This window comes from Chironomus tepperi, unplaced genomic scaffold (genome assembly GCF_022539635.2).
Source record: "Chironomus tepperi strain 1889 unplaced genomic scaffold, CSIRO-AGI_Ctep_v1 contig_159, whole genome shotgun sequence".
NCBI lineage: Eukaryota > Metazoa > Arthropoda > Insecta > Diptera > Chironomidae > Chironomus > Chironomus tepperi.
In genome coordinates, this window is record NW_027226281.1 from 26,683 (window position 1) to 47,769 (window position 21,087).

Sequence of the window (21,087 nt, forward strand, 5' to 3'; positions counted from 1 at the left end):
TAATTGATAGTTAAATCGACTTACAAGTTCCAATTAATGCCAAAAGAAGCACAAAAATTATTAATTTGTTCATTGTTTAGCTTATTGGATCACTCAGTTGATTGAATATGATTGATTCAAAGCTTCTAAATATTGTGTAGGTGCTTACGAGTGAAAATGAAGTAGAACTAATGAGCAAAACTGTTCTTATCAACTATTTATACTCTATTAGCTAAATAATGACATCAATATTTCAATATCATTTGATTTAGCAGCATCTTATTGTCAACTATGCAAAAATGTGGACTTTCGGATTACAATAAAATAGAAATGTTTTAATTACAAGTCATAGACATTGAATCAAGCAATGTTTGCATTATTAAGCATAACATGAACTGAATTCTGTGTTTGTTTCTCTACAATGGTGGTCTAATAATTAAATCAGGTTGATATTTGAAACGAATGTAATTTTATCATGCTTGTTATCTATAAAATTAGATTTGGCGGTTAAATTACACTTTCAAAATCAAAATTCAAAAAAACAAGAAAAAATTCATCATCCCTTGGAAAAATATTCAAAATTGTCGAAGACCGTTAAGGAATTTCGAATTTTCGAACAACGGTTGATTTCAAATTTTCTTATTCCAGAAACAAAACATTTTAATTTATTTAATTTATAAGGAAATCTAAAGTGATGGTAAATTATTAATACATTATCAGATATATATCATATTAATCTACAATTCTTTACAAAAATGTATAACAGGAACGCAATCAAGGACATAAATTTTTGAATCCTAAGGAAGCATCCTGGAACTTTGATTTGAGTGATATTAAAAATGATAAAACACAATATTTAGATAAAACAGATCAACTAAAAAGTGCACCAAATTCACCATTTGAGCCAAAAGAGATATCTGCAAGATCTACGCACATTAAATCAAAGCAAATGCTTGATCAATTAGATTTTGATCAAATAATGAAATCCAGCTCGTCGGAAGCTGTAAGAAACAAATATCGTGAGAGTTTAGCTGTTGGACGAATAAGTAACTTCCCAAAAACGAATGAGTCTAGTTTTAGATCATCAATTAGCAGCAAAAATAATGAAATAGTGAGAACAACATCAACAGCCAGTCGAAAAGATTTTTGGGATGACGCAAATCCATCATTTTCGAGTTTTACTGGAAAGAACATAACATATTCAAATGAGGAATTCACACCAGCTGAGCATATGGCATTTCAATTAGAAGAGGACGAGAAAATGCAAGAAATGGAATATGCTGTGATTCCTCGAGTCAATAAAATCCAAGAAGAAACGATAAATTGGGAAAACAATGTATCAAGACAACCGGAAATGTCATTTGGACAATATTGTATGGATAAAATGAAGCAGAGCAACATCCGAGAAGTTTATAGCAATATCAGTCCACCAAAAAGACAAGATAGAATTCCATTAGTAGAATTAAGTGCAAATGACAGTTCAATAATGATAAATGAATTGAAAAAGGATGGAAAGTACGACACTAAGAATCTCGAGATGCTAATCAGTAAGTTCATTTTATATCTAGCTCTGGATTTTCATTAAATAAAACCTCTATTTCACAGAAAAATGCGACCCAAATAAAGCAACAAACATCCTGTTCAAAAAAGACGTCGAAAAGAGAGTCAAGGAAGTGCAAAAGGACGTTTCAGAGCTGTTTGGCAATCAAAGGACCAGCAATACATTCCCAAGTTCTGTTGCACGAATGATGCAGGAACTGGATGTCGATAGAATTATGGAATTAGCTGAAGAAGAGAAAAATAAGATGAGAATGGAGCAAGAAATGGACATGCTCGATGATATTCCAGTTCAGGACGAGAATATTGTGATGATGAACTCCAAAGAGGCAGACATGAATTAAATACAGAAAATCGTGGTACAAAACGAAGACAGTCATTACTTTCAAATGAAACTCCACGATCAGCACTTGATAAATGCCTTAGATCAAGATCGCCATCAAATTATAGAGAACTTGAGAAAGCAGCAGAAAATCTTAAACCAAAAATGGTCAACGATGATGATATCTTTAAAAAGCCACTACCAAGTGATACCACCCACCTAAGAAGCTGTCTTAAATCTCCAACAAGCACAATGAGTGAAAATTCCGATTCTCAACAATCATCCAGAGAATATTTTACAGCTATGCAAGGATTGTCAATTCGATCACCAAACGAAAAATTATCCTTGCCTAGTTACGGTCTTAAACGTCCTGACAGAACCTTAACATCACCAACATCATCATCATCGATTCGATCAATTAATTCACAAAATTGGTCACCAGAACATAGACTGAGACGAAGTGCCTCACAATTAAGTAACGACAGTGAATTTAATGATGACTTCTTGCCAATTAAAATTAATAACATGGATAATAGAAAGATTTCATTTCCATCTGTGAAAATTGACAAGTATGTCACTAAAAGCATCACAATACAAAACGGATCTAACAAGAAATTGCCATTAAGAGTTAAAGTCATCGGTCCAGGATTCTCAGTCTCACCACAAGAAGAATTCCGAATGGTTCCAATGGAAGCTCGAACATTTAAAGTCAAGTTTATGCCTAGCATTGTCGGCCCAGCACAGGGAAGCTTGATTTTTGAACTTATCACGAACAAGCAGTGCTCAAAAGCAATTCCTCTGTATGCATATGGTGGACATTCAAGTATCAGCATTGAGGGTGTTCAAAAAGGTCCCATTTGGGCCGCAATTCCTCACAATGGGAACTGTTAAGGATCTTCATTCTATGATCGAGTCCAGAATCAGATTGGTCAATAAAGGAACACTTCCAGGCTTTGCCAGTCTTGCTTTTGAAAGAACTAAGCTCAGTGATTTTGTACTGTCAGATTCAATATCTGTGGAACCAAAGCAATTAAGAATTGAGCCTGGAAGATCAGCAGACGTGAAAATTAGATTTAAGCCATCAAAATCTGAGGTCCGAAAAATTATTTCCTTTAATAAGGATGTGACGACAATTGGTGAAATTTGCGTCATTAGCGGTGACGAACCGACGAGATTAAGGATCCTCAAAAATCAGCATTTTGTTGAGCCAAAATTCCTTAGTCATCTGCCAAAATTACTTCCAAATGAGACAGAAATTCAAATGCGATTGCAAAAATTCAACGAAGATCTAAGTCGTGATAAATTGACGTCAATTATGGAAGAGACTATTCGTACACATGGAATTGCACTTACAGTTAATAGAGATTTAGAAGATTCAATAATGCTGTCTACAGAAATGTCAATGGCTGATGATACACGAATGAGTTTCAAGACTTTCCTAGATCAAACTAACATGCCAAATGCTATGGATACACTTTATTTTGATGATGTTCCAGGACATGGCGAGTGAGTATTTATTTTGTGCATTGGACACTTTGGCATTTCCATTTTTCGGAAGCTGAATTTTGCTGTAACTTATATGATTTATTGCTTGATCTTGCATCCTGATGTTGATTTTAAGTTACTTTGGTAGATAAAGCACGACTTGTTGTTTTTCAATTAAATACTCGTACAGCTGGAATGATCCGTTAGCGGATCTAAGTAATTAATCAAGCGCGCATATTATCAAGTCAACATTTTTTTCTTGTGTAATTCAATGAATTTACAATCTAGTTTAATGGCATTTCTTAAATTAAGTAGCTAATAAGTATAAAATACAATTGAGATATTTTTGATTCTCACAGTAGTTAAATAGTAAATATGAACTTTTAAGCCATACAAAAGTTAGTAAATTTAGAAACATTTGAAAGGTTTTGAAGCTGTTATTTGGATATTTTTACTGTTGTACGGTTTTAAAGCATTCATATTAAAATAAAAACATTTGTAAGGTTTCAAAAAAATACTAAACATTTGTATGGATTTGTTTGAAAATTCAAATTTAAAATTTCCGTTATTTTTTCTAAGTTTTTAATTCTAATGCTTGACTAAATATAATCCACTCAATATGTACTAATAAATCAATAATTATTTAATATACAATTATTCACGCCACAGTCGTTCTACATTCTAAATTTGTTTCCCATCGTACCTTTAATAATTAATTATACATCATTCTCTAATTCCTTCAAAACAGCTTTTTGGAAAGCAAAAACTTCCGCATATCACCATCAGAACTATTTTTCCATCGGTCAACAGACAATCATAATTCAACGAAGGTCATTCGAGTAGAATCCTTAAACAATGAGTTCATGTATATTGAAGCAGTTCCATCAAATCATAAATTAATTTCGGCAATGCGATCGTGCGGGAAGTTGAATCCTCGAGAATCATGCGAAATTAAGGTGTCACTTACTGAAAAGGCTTATGAAACTCCATACTCTGTTACTGCTGTTATAGTTGTAAGCATAATTAAGATTCTTCAATGACTAATTTTTACTTTAATTGCTTTAATTCTTTTTTTTAGCTTATCGTTCATGGGTCACGCGTTGAAATTCCAGTAAAGCTTGTAGACTGAACATCAAGGATGAGAAATTAAAAGAATTTATAAATATTATTCGTCCATTAAATTAATTATATTAATTGTACTTAAAAAAACCTTTTAAAATCTCCAATACAGTTGCACTTTTTATATATTTGTAGCTATTGCTGTGTAATCAATCAATAAACATTTTTTATAATATTTCATTATTTTGTAAATTTTTATTAAATTATATCAAAAAATTTACAATTTATAAATTAGAAATTACATCTCAATTTGATTTAAAAATATAAAAATATTTTTTTTAAGGATTTTTGTGGCTAATAGGATTGGAGCAATGATATTTTAGGACTGGCTAATCATTTAGCTAGTCAATAGTTTGGGTAATGTGCATTTAATTATGATTTAAAGGAAGTTTTAAAATTTATTAAAATTTAACGGTTTTTTGGAATTTAAGTAGCAAAGACACATTTTGAAAATTAAGGGCTTTTTAGGTTTTGAATTCAATTGAAAACCGTACAATTCCATAGAAATTTCAAATATTATTTGACCGTTAGAGTTTGAATTTTAGCCGTTATAGAAAAAATTTTAGAAATTTTCGTTTCGTACAATTGCAGCACAATTCAATCATAATTAAAAAGCACAATACACCACTTTGAGCTCACGAAAATAACTTGAATACACCAATGTGAATACTCAATTAAACAATTTTAAATCGTTAATTAACACTGATATTTTAACGATTATTAACAAGCGGAGAAAGAAAAATTTCTCCTTTCAATATTCTTCAAATTAAATAAGTTTTGATAAAATAATAATTAAAGTTGTTGGTTGAGTGATGCTACCAAACTAAAGTAACTGGATTGTATTTTTGGAAAATATCAAAATGTAGCTTGTCGGAACCCTTCGTTTCCAATTTGAACTGATTAGATAAAGGAAAGTCGATTGTAAAATTACAGTACGATTGATCGTCAACATGTCGTTCCAAACTTGTATCGTTTACATCGAAATCAAAGGTACATTCAGTCTGATTATCATGATTACATTTGTCATTAAAGGAGATCATCACATCTGTTGGTAAGGCGTTTGGTAAAATGGTATCTGTTGTATGATTGTGACTTGAGCTGAGTTCTTTACTAAGTTGTACAGGAATACTCGTCAATATGATACTAGATAAGGCAATGGTCATTATACTACATCCATAAATGAACATTGATACGGTCGCATAATGAATTATTTGTTTTGCTATTTCAATCGTCGGCATCAGCATTTCTATTTCTGTATACGTAAACCAATTCCGCGTCAATCCTTCCTTTAGTGCTAGTAATCTCTCGACAGTCTTTAATTTCTCATGAAATTCATTATCACTTACAACCAGATTCCATTGTATCGCATTAAGGAATGAGATCTCCAATTGCTTAAGTCGTTCCAGTGACATTTCACCTTCGTATGCCCAATTATTGACAAATACTTCCGTTTCATCATAATCACTATAGAATTTTGCCGAAACCATCTATAAACAAAGATAACAGGTGTTTCGTTAGTTAATTTCGTAAGAATTCATTACAAGGTCATTAAATGCTTACTAGAGTAACTAGGAGTAATTCCGATGGGCTAATTAATCGTGCATATGCTGGATCAGATTTTAAGAGCCTTTCCAAGTAAATCATCGACAAAATCATTGAGCAGGGTGTTTGTTGGCGCAGTTTTGAGATAAATTTAAGATCCAGCACATTCAAGTCGTAGTTCCTACGACTTTCATTGAAATGCGACGCAACTTGTTGTGCCAGTGGCTGAGAAATCATCCGGTTAGGATTTGATGGGCCATAATACAACGTCTTCTTGATTCTCTTCAAGAACTCTTGATGCTTAATGGAAATCTGTAAAAATAATGCCCAAATTTGGTTAATTATAGTGTGTTTTGTTACATTGTAATATGAATCATCTGACCTTATTTGGATTATTTGAGGATTTCGCTTTATTGAAAAGCGACACCATATTGCTTGCGTTTTTGCTACTTCCACAAGAGTATGGATAAATTCGAACTCGATATCTCCTTAGTTAAAATATTATTTTTAAAAAGTTTAGTGAAATCTGGTTTGACAAAGTGAAGTTGGCCTCGACTCAAAATGTTGTGATGAAAAATTCGAATTCTTTTCGACCGTTATTTTATTTTGAGAGTGTAACGGTCATCTGAAATTCAAATGACTGCAATGAATTCTAGCAGATTTTGAATTCAAATCTTTTTCAGCCGTTTCTTTAAATTGATTTGTTTTAATGTTTTAATATTCACAAATCTTTTGATTTGAAGCCACTTAATGCGTTCATATAAAATTCATCCACATAAAATTTTAATTTTAATTACTTCTTCTTAATAGTGATACGATCATGACTTTCAAGTAATTTAGAACACTTAATGCCCAAAGATATTTATCAAAACTTCAACTAAAATTTACATTATCAAACAAGAAGGAAACATGCTCTAGGCTATTTTTAAACTTTACAGAATGGACAGTTTATTATGCTTTTAGATTGTTTGCACTAATAAGCTATCTATGCTGCAATCTTTACATAAAATATCATGAAACTCTTAATGAGATGTAAAGAAGCTTTCTATGATTGTTTATTTTGTAAACTTAGATTTTATTCTGGAAAATCAATTTCAAAGTTTTTAAAACTGATCGATAAATTTACAAATTTAACGGTTTTCAAGATTCAAACTTTAACGGTTTTCGAAAATTCGAAATTCATCAGAATATGTAACAGTTTTTAAATTAATTTTGACGGTTTAAAGAATAAAAATTACCCAAACATTTAAAACTTTAATTACCAAGTTTGTGTAAATCAGCATACCTGCATTAAAGCCATGCAAAAAAGTTGTGAAGGTGCCAAAAAATAATCTCATAATTTTCAATAAAACATTTCACATTGTTAATAGCTCGTTCAGATTATCGCAGCAATTTGTTTTAATTTCTGACAAATGAAATGAAATAAAATTCATAATTAACTTTAATTTCTTTCCTCTTTAAAATGCAAATTTGATAACTTAATTGAGAGAATTTGTGCAGCATTGGTTGGGGGTTTACCCTAAACAGCATATGTCAGCACAAATTTCAATTACGCACACCCACACATAAAATTTAATTAATGTTTTGCTAAATTCATCGCCAAAAAAGCCTCATAATAGTAATGGCAAATTGGTGCTGATAATATTTGCTATCAAATTAATGGATGTACTACTGCATCAAGTGATTTTCGCATTGGAACTAGGTAATTAAATTTTAACTGCATTTAGGATTTAATTTTCAATGAAATTTTAATAAAATTTTCAGTGTTGCAGTGGAGGAGATGCTGCAATTGATATAAATTGATTGTAGATGCTGTCAGTGATTTAGGAAGTCTGGTTGTTGCTGAATTTATAGTAATGTAGCCATTGTAGCTTATAATTTGGAAGATAACCAAAATTTAGTAACATTTACAACAAAAACATCCAGAACAACTTCAAAACAGACTTAAGCTAAACATAATCCAAGTTCAATTGCTGTACTCAATTTCTAGAATCCCTAAAAACAACTTACAACATCCATTTCAATCCTTTTAATTGCTAAATTCAACAGGAAATGTAATTGTCGTTCTGTTAATCTGTTTACAAGTATGATTGCTATGACAACATTGCTATTCATGCTTTCCAATATTACCGATTACACGACAAATCACCTGATAACAACATGTTACGATATTGTGTCAATTTCAGCATCAGATTTTCACATATTCCATGCGGAAGAGATTTCAATATTGAGGAACACTCATCCATAAATCCAAATAACATATTTCAAAGATTTTTTTTTTCCTATCTAAATCCTTTATAGCATCAACAGAAATTCTATAGCTAACAATTTTACATGAGCTAAATTGCATCTTAAATGGTGCTTTAAATTTAACTATATCTTACTATAAATTGTACAATGTCAGAGGTAAAGGTGAAAATAAATAGCACACTTGTTGCTTGTTTCCTCTCGGTCTTTTTTTTGTGGATGTTTGTGAATGACGGAAGTAATCAATTTCAAATCGTTCAAAACTGCGATGGAAATTGTGAAATATGATCGGGTTGTGTGAAGGAATTGGGATGGTATTTTAGTTTTTCAACAAGAACTGGAACTCCTTAATGTTACGGTCAAGAGCTAATGAATTTTATAAAGTTAGAAATATAGAGAACGAGTTGTTGCTAAAATTTGTAAGAATTTTAATTTTTGAAAACAAAAGAATTTGAATTTTTTAATTCGTTAAAAATGAAAATTTCGAAAATGATTGTAATTTGAATTTTTGAAATCAGTTAAAATTCGAATTTTTAAAAATAAATAAAATTTGGATTTTTTAAAGTAGTCAAAATTCAAATTTTTGAAAATGATTGAAATTTGAATTTTTGATATCCTTTAAAGATTGGACCCAACCGGAAACAGTTTTGCATTTACAATTTAAAGCAGCTGTGATTTAAAAATACTTCCAAAAAGTAAAAACATGAAAATTTACATAAAAATAGATTTTTTTATCCACATGAACGTTCAAAAACATTTTTTTGAAAAGAATAATGAATTCCCGTCCATCAAACGAAATATGCAGCATAATATATTATGCAAAAACATTGCAAGTGTGCACTCAAATGCATTCATCAAAAGCGTCCATGCTGTTTATTCAATGAAGATTATAAATATATTTTAATATTTTTTTTAGTGTTGATATTGTTGTATAAAGGATAGACATGCAGCAGTGATGAATATTCAATTCATACAGAATAAAGGAAAATATTATGTTGAAAAATAAAAATAAATTTATAGAAAAAAATTCTTAAAATATTATTATAAATTTTTGCATGAATGATTTTTATATGAATATGCATATTTTTGCTGAAAAATTGTGATGTTTGTGCAGCACTTGGGAGGATGAATTGTTATCTGAGGGAACATTCTGAGTAATTATTCTTTAAATATATCACAAAAAAAACTTTAAAAACTTTTCAAAATCTCTTCAATTTTGAGAAAATATCTACAAAAATTCATGAATTCTGCCCGATCGGTACATGCTGAAATATGGCCATTACGTCGACTAGTGACAGTCAAATGATAAATTTGGATATTTTTCCAAGTGTCCGCAACTGGAAAAAAGCTGTCAATTGAGGGAGCATTGTATATTGATAGAACCAGATTAAGGCGACATCTGAGGGATCCATAGATCGCAGTTGATCTGTTCGGCCATCAACATGTGCTAATCGGGATACATGAATGTTCATTTCTTGATTCATTAATTCCAACAAATAAAGTTTTCTCTGTTATTTTCTTTAAAAATTACATGAATAGTTTGTGCATGCACAAATGTAAACTTGATTTTAGGGATTTGTGGTTATGTTTTGTACTTTAAAACTTTTGCCATCCAACTTTGTCATGGAAGAAGCTTTTGTTAAAATTTCATGGAAAATACAACAATCTCCTTTTGGGGAACATTCATAAATGTGGTTTTGCTACTTGCTTGTTAGATAGCAGAGAAGAAGTTTGATCTTTGGATACTTTAAGCTTGAAGGTTGAACTTTAAGCTCAGAACTCAAATTAGACTCGAATTTTGTATGAAAAAGCAGCCTCATACAAGATTCGAGTCAATTCGAGCTCTGATAGCTCAAAAGGGCAGTTCTCTTATTACGAAAAGCTTCTAGTCCGAATGACACAAATTAAGAAGGCTCCTCCACGGAACTGTCATTTGAATCGCTCGGATAAGAACTGGAATGGATATATAGTTCAGATTTTATGGACAATGAGGGTCGAAAAGTTAATTTTTGTGTTACGTAACAAACGAATGGACCCTAATTCCATAAAGTTAGAAATAATTGAAAATCGTCCCTTTTAAATGCACAAAAAGGAATATTTCCATCGTTTAGCACACGAAGAGCATGGGAACTAAATTTATGCATTTATTCACATGGACCGCACTTAAAAGTTTCTTTGGAGAACTTTTCTGTAAAAACGAAATGAATTGAACTGCTAGAATTCACGTCATCGAATCAATGAAGCATTTAATTTTGAACTTTATTGTGTGATCTACAGTTTAAGAAAGAAGAAGAAGTCTTTTGAACTTTAAGAAATAGTTGTGTCATTTGGTTTTGAGTTGAAACGTAGGAAGTCAAGTAATGAAGTTATTGAAAAGTTTATAGTTTACAGTGTAAACTTAAAGTGCTTCTTTTGTAATGAATTTATTGAGTTGTAGAATAGAAAGTTGATGAAATTTCAATTAAAATTGATGATTTAGGCGTAATATTTGGATTTTACCTTTCAATCCAAACTTTGAGGTTCTTTTAATGACCCAGTCAAAGCTATTTTAATAATATCAAATGGAACTCTTCTAAGTATATCATCCATTTATTATCCAATTCTCAGTCATATCAGTGTGGCATCCTTATGTCTGCATGCATATGACTGCATCCGTCAGGTAAGTGTCCGTAATATCAGTGTGGTATCCATATGATTGCATCCGTTCGACTGATATGACTGCCAAATGGATAATAAATGATTGCTACACTGAGGTGCTTGCTATTTGGTGTTAAATTAGTACTGTTAATAAAAGAGCCTTTTAAAGCTCCAGGGCGGAATCTTCTTCATTTGTGTCGCTTGGAATTGTATATTAAAATACATTTCAGATTTTTAGGTTTACAGGTTCAAAGTTTTAGATCTTGTGTATTTGAAGTTGAAAATGTTAAGCTTCTCAATTTTAATATCGCTTGAAAGTCACCAGCCCATGCGACACAAATAAAACAAAGGTTTCGTTAATGCTAAAAGAGCCTTAGCAGCACCATATAGGAGTCTAATTCACGTATGTTAACTCTGAATCAAACTATTGCATACCAAAAATAGAATAGACACAAAAAAGGCAAAAGTAGGAAGAAAATCATCATCAAATCACTGAAAGTTGCAGAAAAGATAAATAAAATATTTATATTAAATATCCGAAAAGAAAATAAAAGAATAGAAAAAGCAATGAAAAGGTCTCAGATGTTCATTTATATATTTAGAAAAATTTCAAGCAACTCAATACAATTTTAATCAATTCCTTTAGGTTTTGTTTTTGTAAACTTTTTCCATCAATGCCTAACGAGACTTCGCTTGATCTCGAACAGAGTCGATTCACAAATCTCTTTCGATGTTCATCAATTATGCATTGTTCGACATTATTTGATGGTCTTGAGAAGCCAAAAAGATCAATTATGGCAATCTCATGAAATTTTTCAACAAATAATTCCGATTTGATATTGAAAAGATTCTCAATGGCATTCAATTGTGCTGAATCGAAGATTTTGTCAATATTTTCAATCGTTGAACATAAGTTGATAGCAATATTTGTCAATAGCTGTACGAATGTTGTTGTATGCATTCCAAAGCTTCTTACATGAATGCTGTAAGGACTATTATCAAATTCATCATTTAACACAATTTTACTTAGTTCCAATTCTCTGAATAAGTCATTCAGGCACGATTGTAATTCGTTTATAGATTTATTACCGTCTGTTAAAATTACAGCCAATACACGCTCATCGCATACAGTTGTAATGACATTATTGTTGAAATTTATAATTCCTTTACATGATTCCATCATGCTATTGAATGTGACAAATTTTGTTGGATAATAATTGTAAGCGATTGCTTTTAAGAATACTTCACTGACATTGTAAGCTCTCAATTGATTTATTGTACATTCCAATACGTCTTGACTCTCATTCCAATGATTTTTCATCAAATTTTCCTCTAATGTATTGTAAAATGAACTCTCAAACGTTCCAATCTCATTATCACAAAACTCATCATGATTATTGTCCTCACCGACAATGCCGAAGGAAGTAATATTAAGGTTGTGGTTCGGATGATCCCTCGATAGATAATGGACGATGCAATCTTCTTTAAAATCGGTGTAATCAATCAAATTTGTTATTATAAAGCCTGAGGTGAGAACTGGTGTGAGACTAAATACTATAATCAATCGTATAGCTTCCATTCTAATGGCGCTTTACTATCAAACTGTCTGTGCATATGAATGCATTAGTAAAATGAAAATGTGCACATCCATTAATTACGCTTGAATTGAGAATATCAAGGTGTTGTTATTTTAAATAATTTAAATTAAAATTGTGTAGTTTGAGGTGCGTGGCTGGAAGAGTATGTTCTGGGGCGTATTCACGAAAGGGGATCTTTGGATGTCAAAGCAGGAGGAACCGGTCCACAATGCTCACTTAAGCCGTTTTCTCTTTACAATCCCGAGCGGAACAATGCAGCGAACCCCATAAAAATCGGTCAAAATCAGGTGTCGTGGTGCCGTCATGGCAACTTTACGAGTAACCGTCAATACTGCAACTTATCCGTACCCTACCAAACACGGTGTGCTATTCGGTATGCTCATATGACACAGTTCTTATTGATGCCCTGGAACAAGCAACAAATCCAAAAGTTCCCACACCTTGCATCAAATACATATTAAAGTTGTTATTAAAGCTGTAATAACAATATTGATAGATGTGAGAGCTCTTGATTTGTATATTTATAAACAACTTAATTGACCTACTAGGTCGAACTCGAATGTATACTACAATTTTATAAAAATAAATATATGCATACAGAACGTTCACATTAATCATTTAAATAAATATTTGTCACAATACTCTCTTGTGAATGTTGCTGTGTATGAATTTATTATGCAATAAAACTTTGTTAGAATATTTAAATGAAATTAATTTGCTTTAGAGTTTGTTAGGCTGTAAAAATAAACAAGAATATTCTTGGACATGAAAAAAAGAACGAATGACATGATTAAAAACTAACTTATTTGATTATATGAGCGTAATTAAGTTGGGTCTTGTAAAAACAGAATGGATGGGCTACAAATGGTGATACATCCTTCTCAGAATTTTCTTTAACAATAAATATATCAAATTGATACCTTTTTGGAAAACTTATGTTAAGTAAAAGTCTGATAGTTGACTCTTTTATGGCATGAGGCATCCCCGATTGACATAAACGAAGAAGACTTCGACACTGAGCTTTTAAACAGAGTTTGAAGTTGACTCGAAATTTATATGAATTCTTATCGAGTTGAATCACCTTTTTCAATCAATATCCGAGTCGAATTTGAGCTCTGCTCTTAAGGCTTTCGTGATGGAATCCTCATTTAATTTGTGTCACTCGGGATCTTAATAGTTTCAATCATGATTATCGCAATAAGAAACGTCTTTTGTGTCTTTTACTTACATATTGTGTTACAGAATAAAGAAATTTTCGGAATTTGAGGAATCCTCGGAATTTCCATTGTTTAAATCAGATTTCCTTCCTTTCCTGAACGTAATAAGTGAATCATTTCAATTACTGAGTAAATTCACATTTAAGAATTCATTGAATTTTAAATGGATTTTCAATAAGCTTCCATCTCTGACTATAGTTGAAGTGTAGATTCGTCCTAAATCTAAATTGCCCAGTATTTTAAGTCAAATGAAGGTCATTGAAGCAGTTGTAAATTAAAACAGTTAGGACATGACGAAATAGGATGAATTTGAAGAAGTTGGAATGAAAACAGATCCAATTTTATTCAATTTATTCCACCCCAACCATAAAATTTTGACAAATCTTAAGAAAGATATAAATTATCGATTTTTAATAGTTTCATTATAATTTCAGAAATTTGAAAGGAGAAGGAAATGATTAAAAAGTCATTTTGGAATGAAAGAAAAGTTTTTGCAGAACTTTTATTCAATCCAATTAAAATTGAAAAGAGCCATCGATTGCCAAATGAAATAAAAATATATTAACAGACAATCCAATAAAATGTTATGGACGATGTTGTCATTAAGTCTGATATAGTAATAATTTATGTTCGTTTATTGGCACTTTGCTTAGTTAAAAATAATGGATTTTATTCATTTTCAAACTTTAATGTTTAGTTTGAGTTTAAGGAGGATTTCATGAAGTTTATGATTGTGTTTATTCCATACAATTTGGTCTCAGTAATCAATTTGCTAATTGTTTTTCAGACAATTGTTAACTGTCTTTACAAATTTAACTGTGCACAAGTCTGCTAATCGATCTAAAATCCAGAACCAGGCTGACGTGTCCTTGGAATAGTGTAGAATTCAAACAATGGTTATAAGGCTCCACGGTAAAGATAATTTTCATAGATCCCGATCTTAATCCCAGATTTATTCTCACGATTCTTCAACTTTATTAACTAAATTGTAGTATTTAAGGCAGTGGTCCAAGAAAGTTGTGAAGCTTAAAGTTGTGAATTCATGAATTCATATTTCTTCCATTCTTCAAGCCCATTTATTTCCTTTATAAAAGAAAAACTTTTTCTCTTCATTTTCAATTCAATCAGTTCTAGTGTGAAAAATCACTGAATGTGTAGCATGACAAAGGTACAATGACCACAAAACTTTGTCAGTTATTGGATTTTATTCAAGATAACGCTTATTGATATTCATTATGCAAGCGATAAAGTGAACAGCACAGAAAAGCTTCGAATTGTTTGGAAATATTCCTGATTTTTCTTTTTTCATCCATTTTCCTGTTCTGCATTGACGAAAACAGTGAATCAACAAAAAAGTATCATTTTTTTAAAAAAAAAGTTGTGAAGTGAAATTGAGCATGGAAACATTGTACACCAGTTATGGTAAATTGATACAAAAATTATCGAGCTTGTTGACAATATTTTGTATAAACGAAAAAAGGAAGAGGAAAATCAAGGAAATTGTTGTTTATTATTTAACAAGTTTTGAAACTATGAACAATTTTGGTAGCTTGCCGGATATCTAATGACTCTTGAATGATATTTGAAAGCTTCTTTTTTGTTGTCAATGTAATTTTATGTGCTGAATAGAAACTTTAACATTGATAAAAGGGTTTACAAAATTATATGTTGCTTTCTGATTACAGGATTGTTGTTAAAAGTTAGTTGATAGTTTGTGAAGAAGTGAATACTTCCAAATGATAGGGATAGCAGGAAGAGTTGGTACAATTTGGTATATTGTGATATTTTGAAGAACTTTGATTTGAAGTCAATTCAAAAACTTCATTTTGGAATCATTCCAAGAAGATACTAAAGTTGCAGGAAGAGCACGAATATATCTGGTATCTAAATAGAATGGCAATCTGAGGTATCAGTGAACTGAACCAACTGAGTCAAATAATCAGAGAGATCTACACGAGATTTTATGTCTTTTCATTTGACATTCGGGTCTACGCTGGTCCACATTTTTAATTATTGTTTTCATAGTGATGCTACCGATTCTGTTAGCAACAACATTTTTGAACCTATTCTAAATCTATTCCTTTGTTCGAATTTCAAATGAGTTTAAGTTTTTAAAATTCTATTTCCAGTTTAAAAATCAAAACTCATCGTCATATCCATGGCATTCAAAGAATATTTTCCAAGAATTTTTCCTAACAAAATTATTCAACAGAAACGAAATAAACCCAAAATAGGAAAAAAATTCTCCAGCACCAAAAAATTTGTTTCCATTTTCCACTCGATTTCTTTTATTGACTATGAAAATATTCCTATCTAAAAAATTAAGCTCGCTTCGTTTGTATGTAAATGTCTATTCTGCATCATCAATTAATAGAAATTCAACTCTATAATTTCGTACTCTAATTCGTAGAATTCATTTACGCAGCATTTCTGTCGACATCGGAGCGTAAAATGATGAGGACAACATTAGCACTTAATATGCGAATATTCATGACATAATGAATATTAGAAGGACTCTTTGTATATAGTCCAAATCCATAAACAAAGCAATTCAAATTTTGGATATCAAATTCATATTTCTATTTTTAAAAAATCTATAGAAATGCGACTAAATTTTATGCTTCATACTTGAGCATAAAGTTTCAATAATAAAGTACAATAAATTTTCTCTATGTGCCTACATGCAAAAATGAATGACCAAACAGCAATTCATTGAAAAAATAAATTTATAGTCTAATTCATTTCTATAAAAAGGAAACAGCACAGACAAAAAAATTTGTTCAGAGGGTCGCTCAATCCTTCTTTTTTATTGCTTATTCATACATACGCAAAGCATACGATATTGAAATCTATTCAAATGTTTATAGAAATGCAACAACAGATTGCAGAAAAATAAATGCTACAATGTTGAAAACAGCGTTAAACGGTCTCTAGATTTCTATTTTATATTCCTTTTCGTATGTCTGTCTGAAGACATAAATTTTATGGATATTGTGAAAAAACAATTTTAGGGGTTTAAAGGTCTATTGGGATGATTGAATGGAATTGAATGTTTATCTCTGTGAACTGAATTGAAACGGATTGATTGGGTAGTGGTGATGTTGTGCTTGAATGAAGTAATTTTGGATACAAATTTCTGAGAATGGAAAGAGAAACTTTTGAGGAACTGAACAAACTGTCTTATTTCGAAGCTGACCAAATGCCAAATGTATACCTACTCGTTCTCTGATATCGCTAAATACTCCACTGACCACCGAACTATGTGTCGAGATTAGGCCATTAAAGGATAGAGTTAAAGCGCATCCAATGCACCTTGTCTGAAAAGAGGCAGCTCCACAATCAGACTACAAAAGGTAAGGCTTACAACTGATCATTTCCGAAATCAAAACGTACAAAGAAAGCAACTTACGGTAAACAATTTTGATATTTAATAACTTAAATTTTAAGACTGTATAGCATTTCTTCAACAACTTGTTTCGAATATGAATTGAACCCGAATCCTACAATTTCCGGTTGTATGCTCTTACTACTAATCTATTGAGGTTGTTTGAAGTACTTGGCAGAATGCCAATTTAGAATAATATTCTGCTTCACTTTTAAATTCCCTTCATTAAAGAGCCACATTCCTTGAATGAGAACAATTTTGGATTTTGGAACCAACTCGGGTCAATTCGGATCATTTCGTCAATTTTCCAACAAACCACTTTATTAAGAACCCCTAAACCCCATCAATTTCAAATGTCTATTTGATGCGCATATATTTTTAAAAGAAATATTTCACACTGCACTCCACGATTGGCTGCAAATTGCTCACATATATGTGGGTTAAAAAAAAATTGAAAACGAGTACAGCGGATGAGAAAAATCAATAAAGAAAGCTTTTTTTTTGTTTTATTTCTTAATTTAAATTCATTAAATTAAATTAATTCATAAAGTGAATTGCATTTTTTTTTATTATTTTATTTTCCATGATTAAATTAGCTCCATTGCTCTAAGTGAATTTCTGTTTCAAGAGGAAGCATAATGAAATGCAAATTGCAATTATTCTAATTGAGGTAGATAGTGAAACGGCATCCAATGTTGTATCTTCTGTTTGGAATGTTGATGTAATTGTTGATGATGATGATGTTTGCTCTTCCTCGGCACCGAACCACTCTTTGATGTTCTTCCACTCATCATCCTCAAGTTTTTCTTCGATGGTCTTCAGCTGGGATGCTATTAGTTCAGGTGATATAGCTAGATTTTGAATTAATTTATCTGTGAGGGTTTTGAACTTTTCGAGATGTTTTGGTGAGTTGATTAACACATGGGTCTTTGAGACTACATTAGTAATGTATTCTGGTTCTCTAGAAAGGTTTGGATTGTAAAATTAATGAGGATAGTACGCCTGTTCAAGTGCTTTGTTTAGTACAAACAAAACCCGCACCCTAATAATCATAAATCACTTAACAATACTTACAATTGACTGATTAACCACCACTTATCACTAATCAAGTCCATAACAGTCTCTAATCCAACAACACTATTTCCAATTGCAACCTCAATCACATTTGTCACAAAATAGGATCCAACTCCATTATTTGGATTCAAAAATGTGTTAAACATTTCTTCAAGTAGTGTTCGATTAAAGGAACAGCCAAGTCCAACCACTTCCATGTCAAGAAACATTTCAAAGTTGATAACTTTATTGATAAAGTGTCTGTAAATTGTCTCATTGGCAATAGTTAAGGCACTGCACAAGTCTGGCTTGTCTCTTGTGGCATTTGTTTGCATGTATATAAGAAGCTGTTGCAATTGTTGCTCCAAAAATTCAGGATGTTGACTTACAATGCTCCACTTTCTAATCTCAATTGGAAATTCCTTGTCAACATTTTTGATGCCTTTAATACCTTCATATGTGGCAGAAGAATTTTATGCATTTTAGACTGAAAATTCTCATAGACATCGCTAAATAACAGAAAGTTATGAAGTTGTTGAAGATAATACGATGCAGTCATCCAAATAATGCCAGACGTTTCATATTCTAATACACTCATGAATTCCAAGCAGTCACTTGCCGTCTTTGTATTTAAGACTTTCCATCCAAGATACAATTCTTCATGCAAGGCTCTACGATTCACATGATGAATAATTTCATAGTTTGTCGTATAGCCTTTTATAATGACATCCCACAGCTCCCGACTGTAATCAACACGATAATATCCCACTAGTTGAATATTAAATATTATCCATTCATCCGTAGTTGTTAAGATTTCATTAATTTTTATTACTTCCGATGTCATCCACACTTTTGCTGTCTTTTCACTAAAATTTGAATTTGTTTTTGTCGCAAATGTAAGTGGAATCGCATAAAAATCACTGATTTTCTCATCTGGAAAACGCTTTTGTGTTAAAATGACATCATTTCCAGATTTTTTAACGCTTATGACTGGATATCCCGGTTGCTCTTCCCACGATGACATGAGCTGGCTAATATTTAAATTATTATCTGGATTATCATCATCAAATGCTTTCTGTAGGGCTTTGTGGAGATCAAGAGAATTTGCAGCTTTATATCTCATTTCATTTAAGAAGACAGTAAGTCCTTTTGTAAATGTTGATGGTGATAGTGCCTCGTAAAACATTCGAATAATCACAGCTGACTTTTCTACAATAAATGAAATGAGTTTTTGCTGAATTTCTGTTGGTGATTCTACATAGTCATTTATTGTATCCGTACGTCCAATATCAAAACCAAATAGTGGCTGAACAATTAAATCTTGAAACAAACCCATGTAATCATATTCCGGATATAGCAGATTTGAGATGTGGTATTGGAAAAATATCGTAATTCCTTCATTTACCCACAAATATTGCCACCAATCATTCGAGACAATACTTCCGAAATATTGATGTGCTATGCAATGTGTGATTGTGCCAATAATTTGCGGTTTAAAATATTCTAAAACTTCTTCGGCAAATTGACACTCGTCTAATAGTAAGGAACTTTCCTCATAAGTTATCAATCCATAGTGCTCCAATACACCGTTAAAAATCGGAATAACTACGTGATCGAGTTTAGTTATTCCAAGTGAAATCGGAAGTACTTCAATGAATTTATTCAGCACTTCATCGACTGTTTTAAGTGCAAACTTGGCGGTTCCGTTGCGAATTTTAAAAGGTTCTCCATAAATGTTTTGTTCAAATTGTTCATTTTTATTGCTGATAAAATCGAGATCTGAGACAACAAAAGACAATAAGTGTGTTGGTATTGGTGGAGTCTCGACAAATGTCGTTGTGACGTAGCTGGTTCCAGATAGTGCTTCAATTTTTGACATTTGCATATTTGATAATGTATGATAAGACTTGTCATGCTGAATACTTAATTGGATTGGAACTCTAATTTGCGGCTCATCATAGCACGGAAATGCTTTACGGGCACTGATTGGAAAAAAATAGGTCGATGCTAACCAAATCTTCTCTTTTGCTTCATTTTGATACGATGTCGCATACAATCCACTCATCTCATTGTTAGTCATATTACCATTATAGTATATATCCAGTATAATTTCATCATTGACGTTCAGGAGTGATGGCAAGACGATAATAAGAAAGTCTTGGTTCTTTGAACTCTCAAATTCTAAACTGGATTTACTTAAATTCCCTGTCTTATCGTATAAATCCACCTTATCGATGATGATGTCACGTGAATGTATTGTTATTGTCTCACTTTCCTCGATAATTTTGATCCGAATTTTTACACGTCCATTGAATTTTAACTCACTTTTATGGATATTCGTCATAATCCATAGATCATAGCTCATTGGAAGTGAGTTATTTGGTAGCCTGTAATTTAATGATTGATCACTTCTTTTGGTTCGTTGACTTAATAATTTATTCTGTTTAGTAGCTAATTTACTAGCTACGGAAGTAATAAATATTAAAACCACAATAAGGCACACGTTTTGTACTGTCGACATTTCGATTTGATTTCTCAATTTGCACTGTGGCCAGATGGTAAATAATTCATTGTTTTACTTTTATTTTGAACGCCAATTAATCTTATCTATCGATTATTAGTTTTATTAGTGAAATTGTCAATCGTAATCTCGATAACACAATGAAGTGTACAAAACTAGATTACAATGATTTTGTGTGAGAATAGGTATTTTCGGTAATATTTGATGTTACAATAATCAATGATATATTATGATGAGTAATCCATAAATAGAGATAGAAAAAGATTTGATAAGGGTCACAAAAGTATTTTATTGCGATTCCCTAGCGCCAAAATGGCAAGATTTTTGGACGATATTGCCAGAATTCGAATGCAAGATTTTTGCCCGAGAACGATTTTTGCCAGACTTTGCAAGATTTTCCATACAATGAAAATCCTTAACTGCAC

At 31.5% G+C, this 21,087-nt stretch overlaps 2 protein-coding genes and 1 pseudogene across 2 annotated transcripts; 1 reads left to right on the top strand and 2 right to left on the bottom strand.

The window, feature by feature from the left end:
* The first annotated feature begins 609 nt into the window (after positions 1-609).
* Positions 610-4,609, top strand: LOC139087999 (uncharacterized; annotated as a pseudogene).
* Positions 4,610-5,260: 651 nt separating this feature from the next.
* LOC139088000 (protein CNPPD1-like) lies at positions 5,261-6,554 on the bottom strand. The gene is made up of 3 exons (XM_070636981.1): positions 6,387-6,554; positions 6,023-6,316; positions 5,261-5,949 (listed from the first exon to the last, which is right to left on the bottom strand). Exons 1-3 carry the CDS (start codon positions 6,432-6,434, stop codon positions 5,278-5,280), a joined length of 1,014 nt encoding a protein of 337 aa, XP_070493082.1. The 5' UTR covers positions 6,435-6,554; the 3' UTR covers positions 5,261-5,277.
* An 11,005-nt stretch (positions 6,555-17,559) lies between these two features.
* On the bottom strand, positions 17,560-20,698 carry LOC139087998 (aminopeptidase N-like). Its single transcript, XM_070636980.1, has 2 exons — positions 18,163-20,698; positions 17,560-18,049 (listed from the first exon to the last, which is right to left on the bottom strand). The coding sequence occupies exon 1, from the start codon at positions 20,660-20,662 to the stop codon at positions 18,527-18,529; it is 2,136 nt and encodes a 711-aa protein (XP_070493081.1). The 5' UTR covers positions 20,663-20,698; the 3' UTR covers positions 17,560-18,049; positions 18,163-18,526.
* Between the last annotated feature and the right edge of the window lie 389 nt (positions 20,699-21,087).

Coding starts and splice junctions, on each gene's coding strand:
- LOC139088000 (XM_070636981.1), bottom strand. CDS start 6,434: ATGGTGTCGCTTTTCAATAAAGCGAAATCCTCAAATAATCCAAATAAG. Junction 6,317..6,386: donor CCTCAAATAATCCAAATAAG/GTCAGATGATTC, acceptor TTATTTTTACAG/ATTTCCATTAAGCATCAAGA. Junction 5,950..6,022: donor AATTACTCCTAGTTACTCTA/GTAAGCATTTAA, acceptor CTTTGTTTATAG/ATGGTTTCGGCAAAATTCTA.
- LOC139087998 (XM_070636980.1), bottom strand. CDS start 20,662: ATGTCGACAGTACAAAACGTGTGCCTTATTGTGGTTTTAATATTTATT.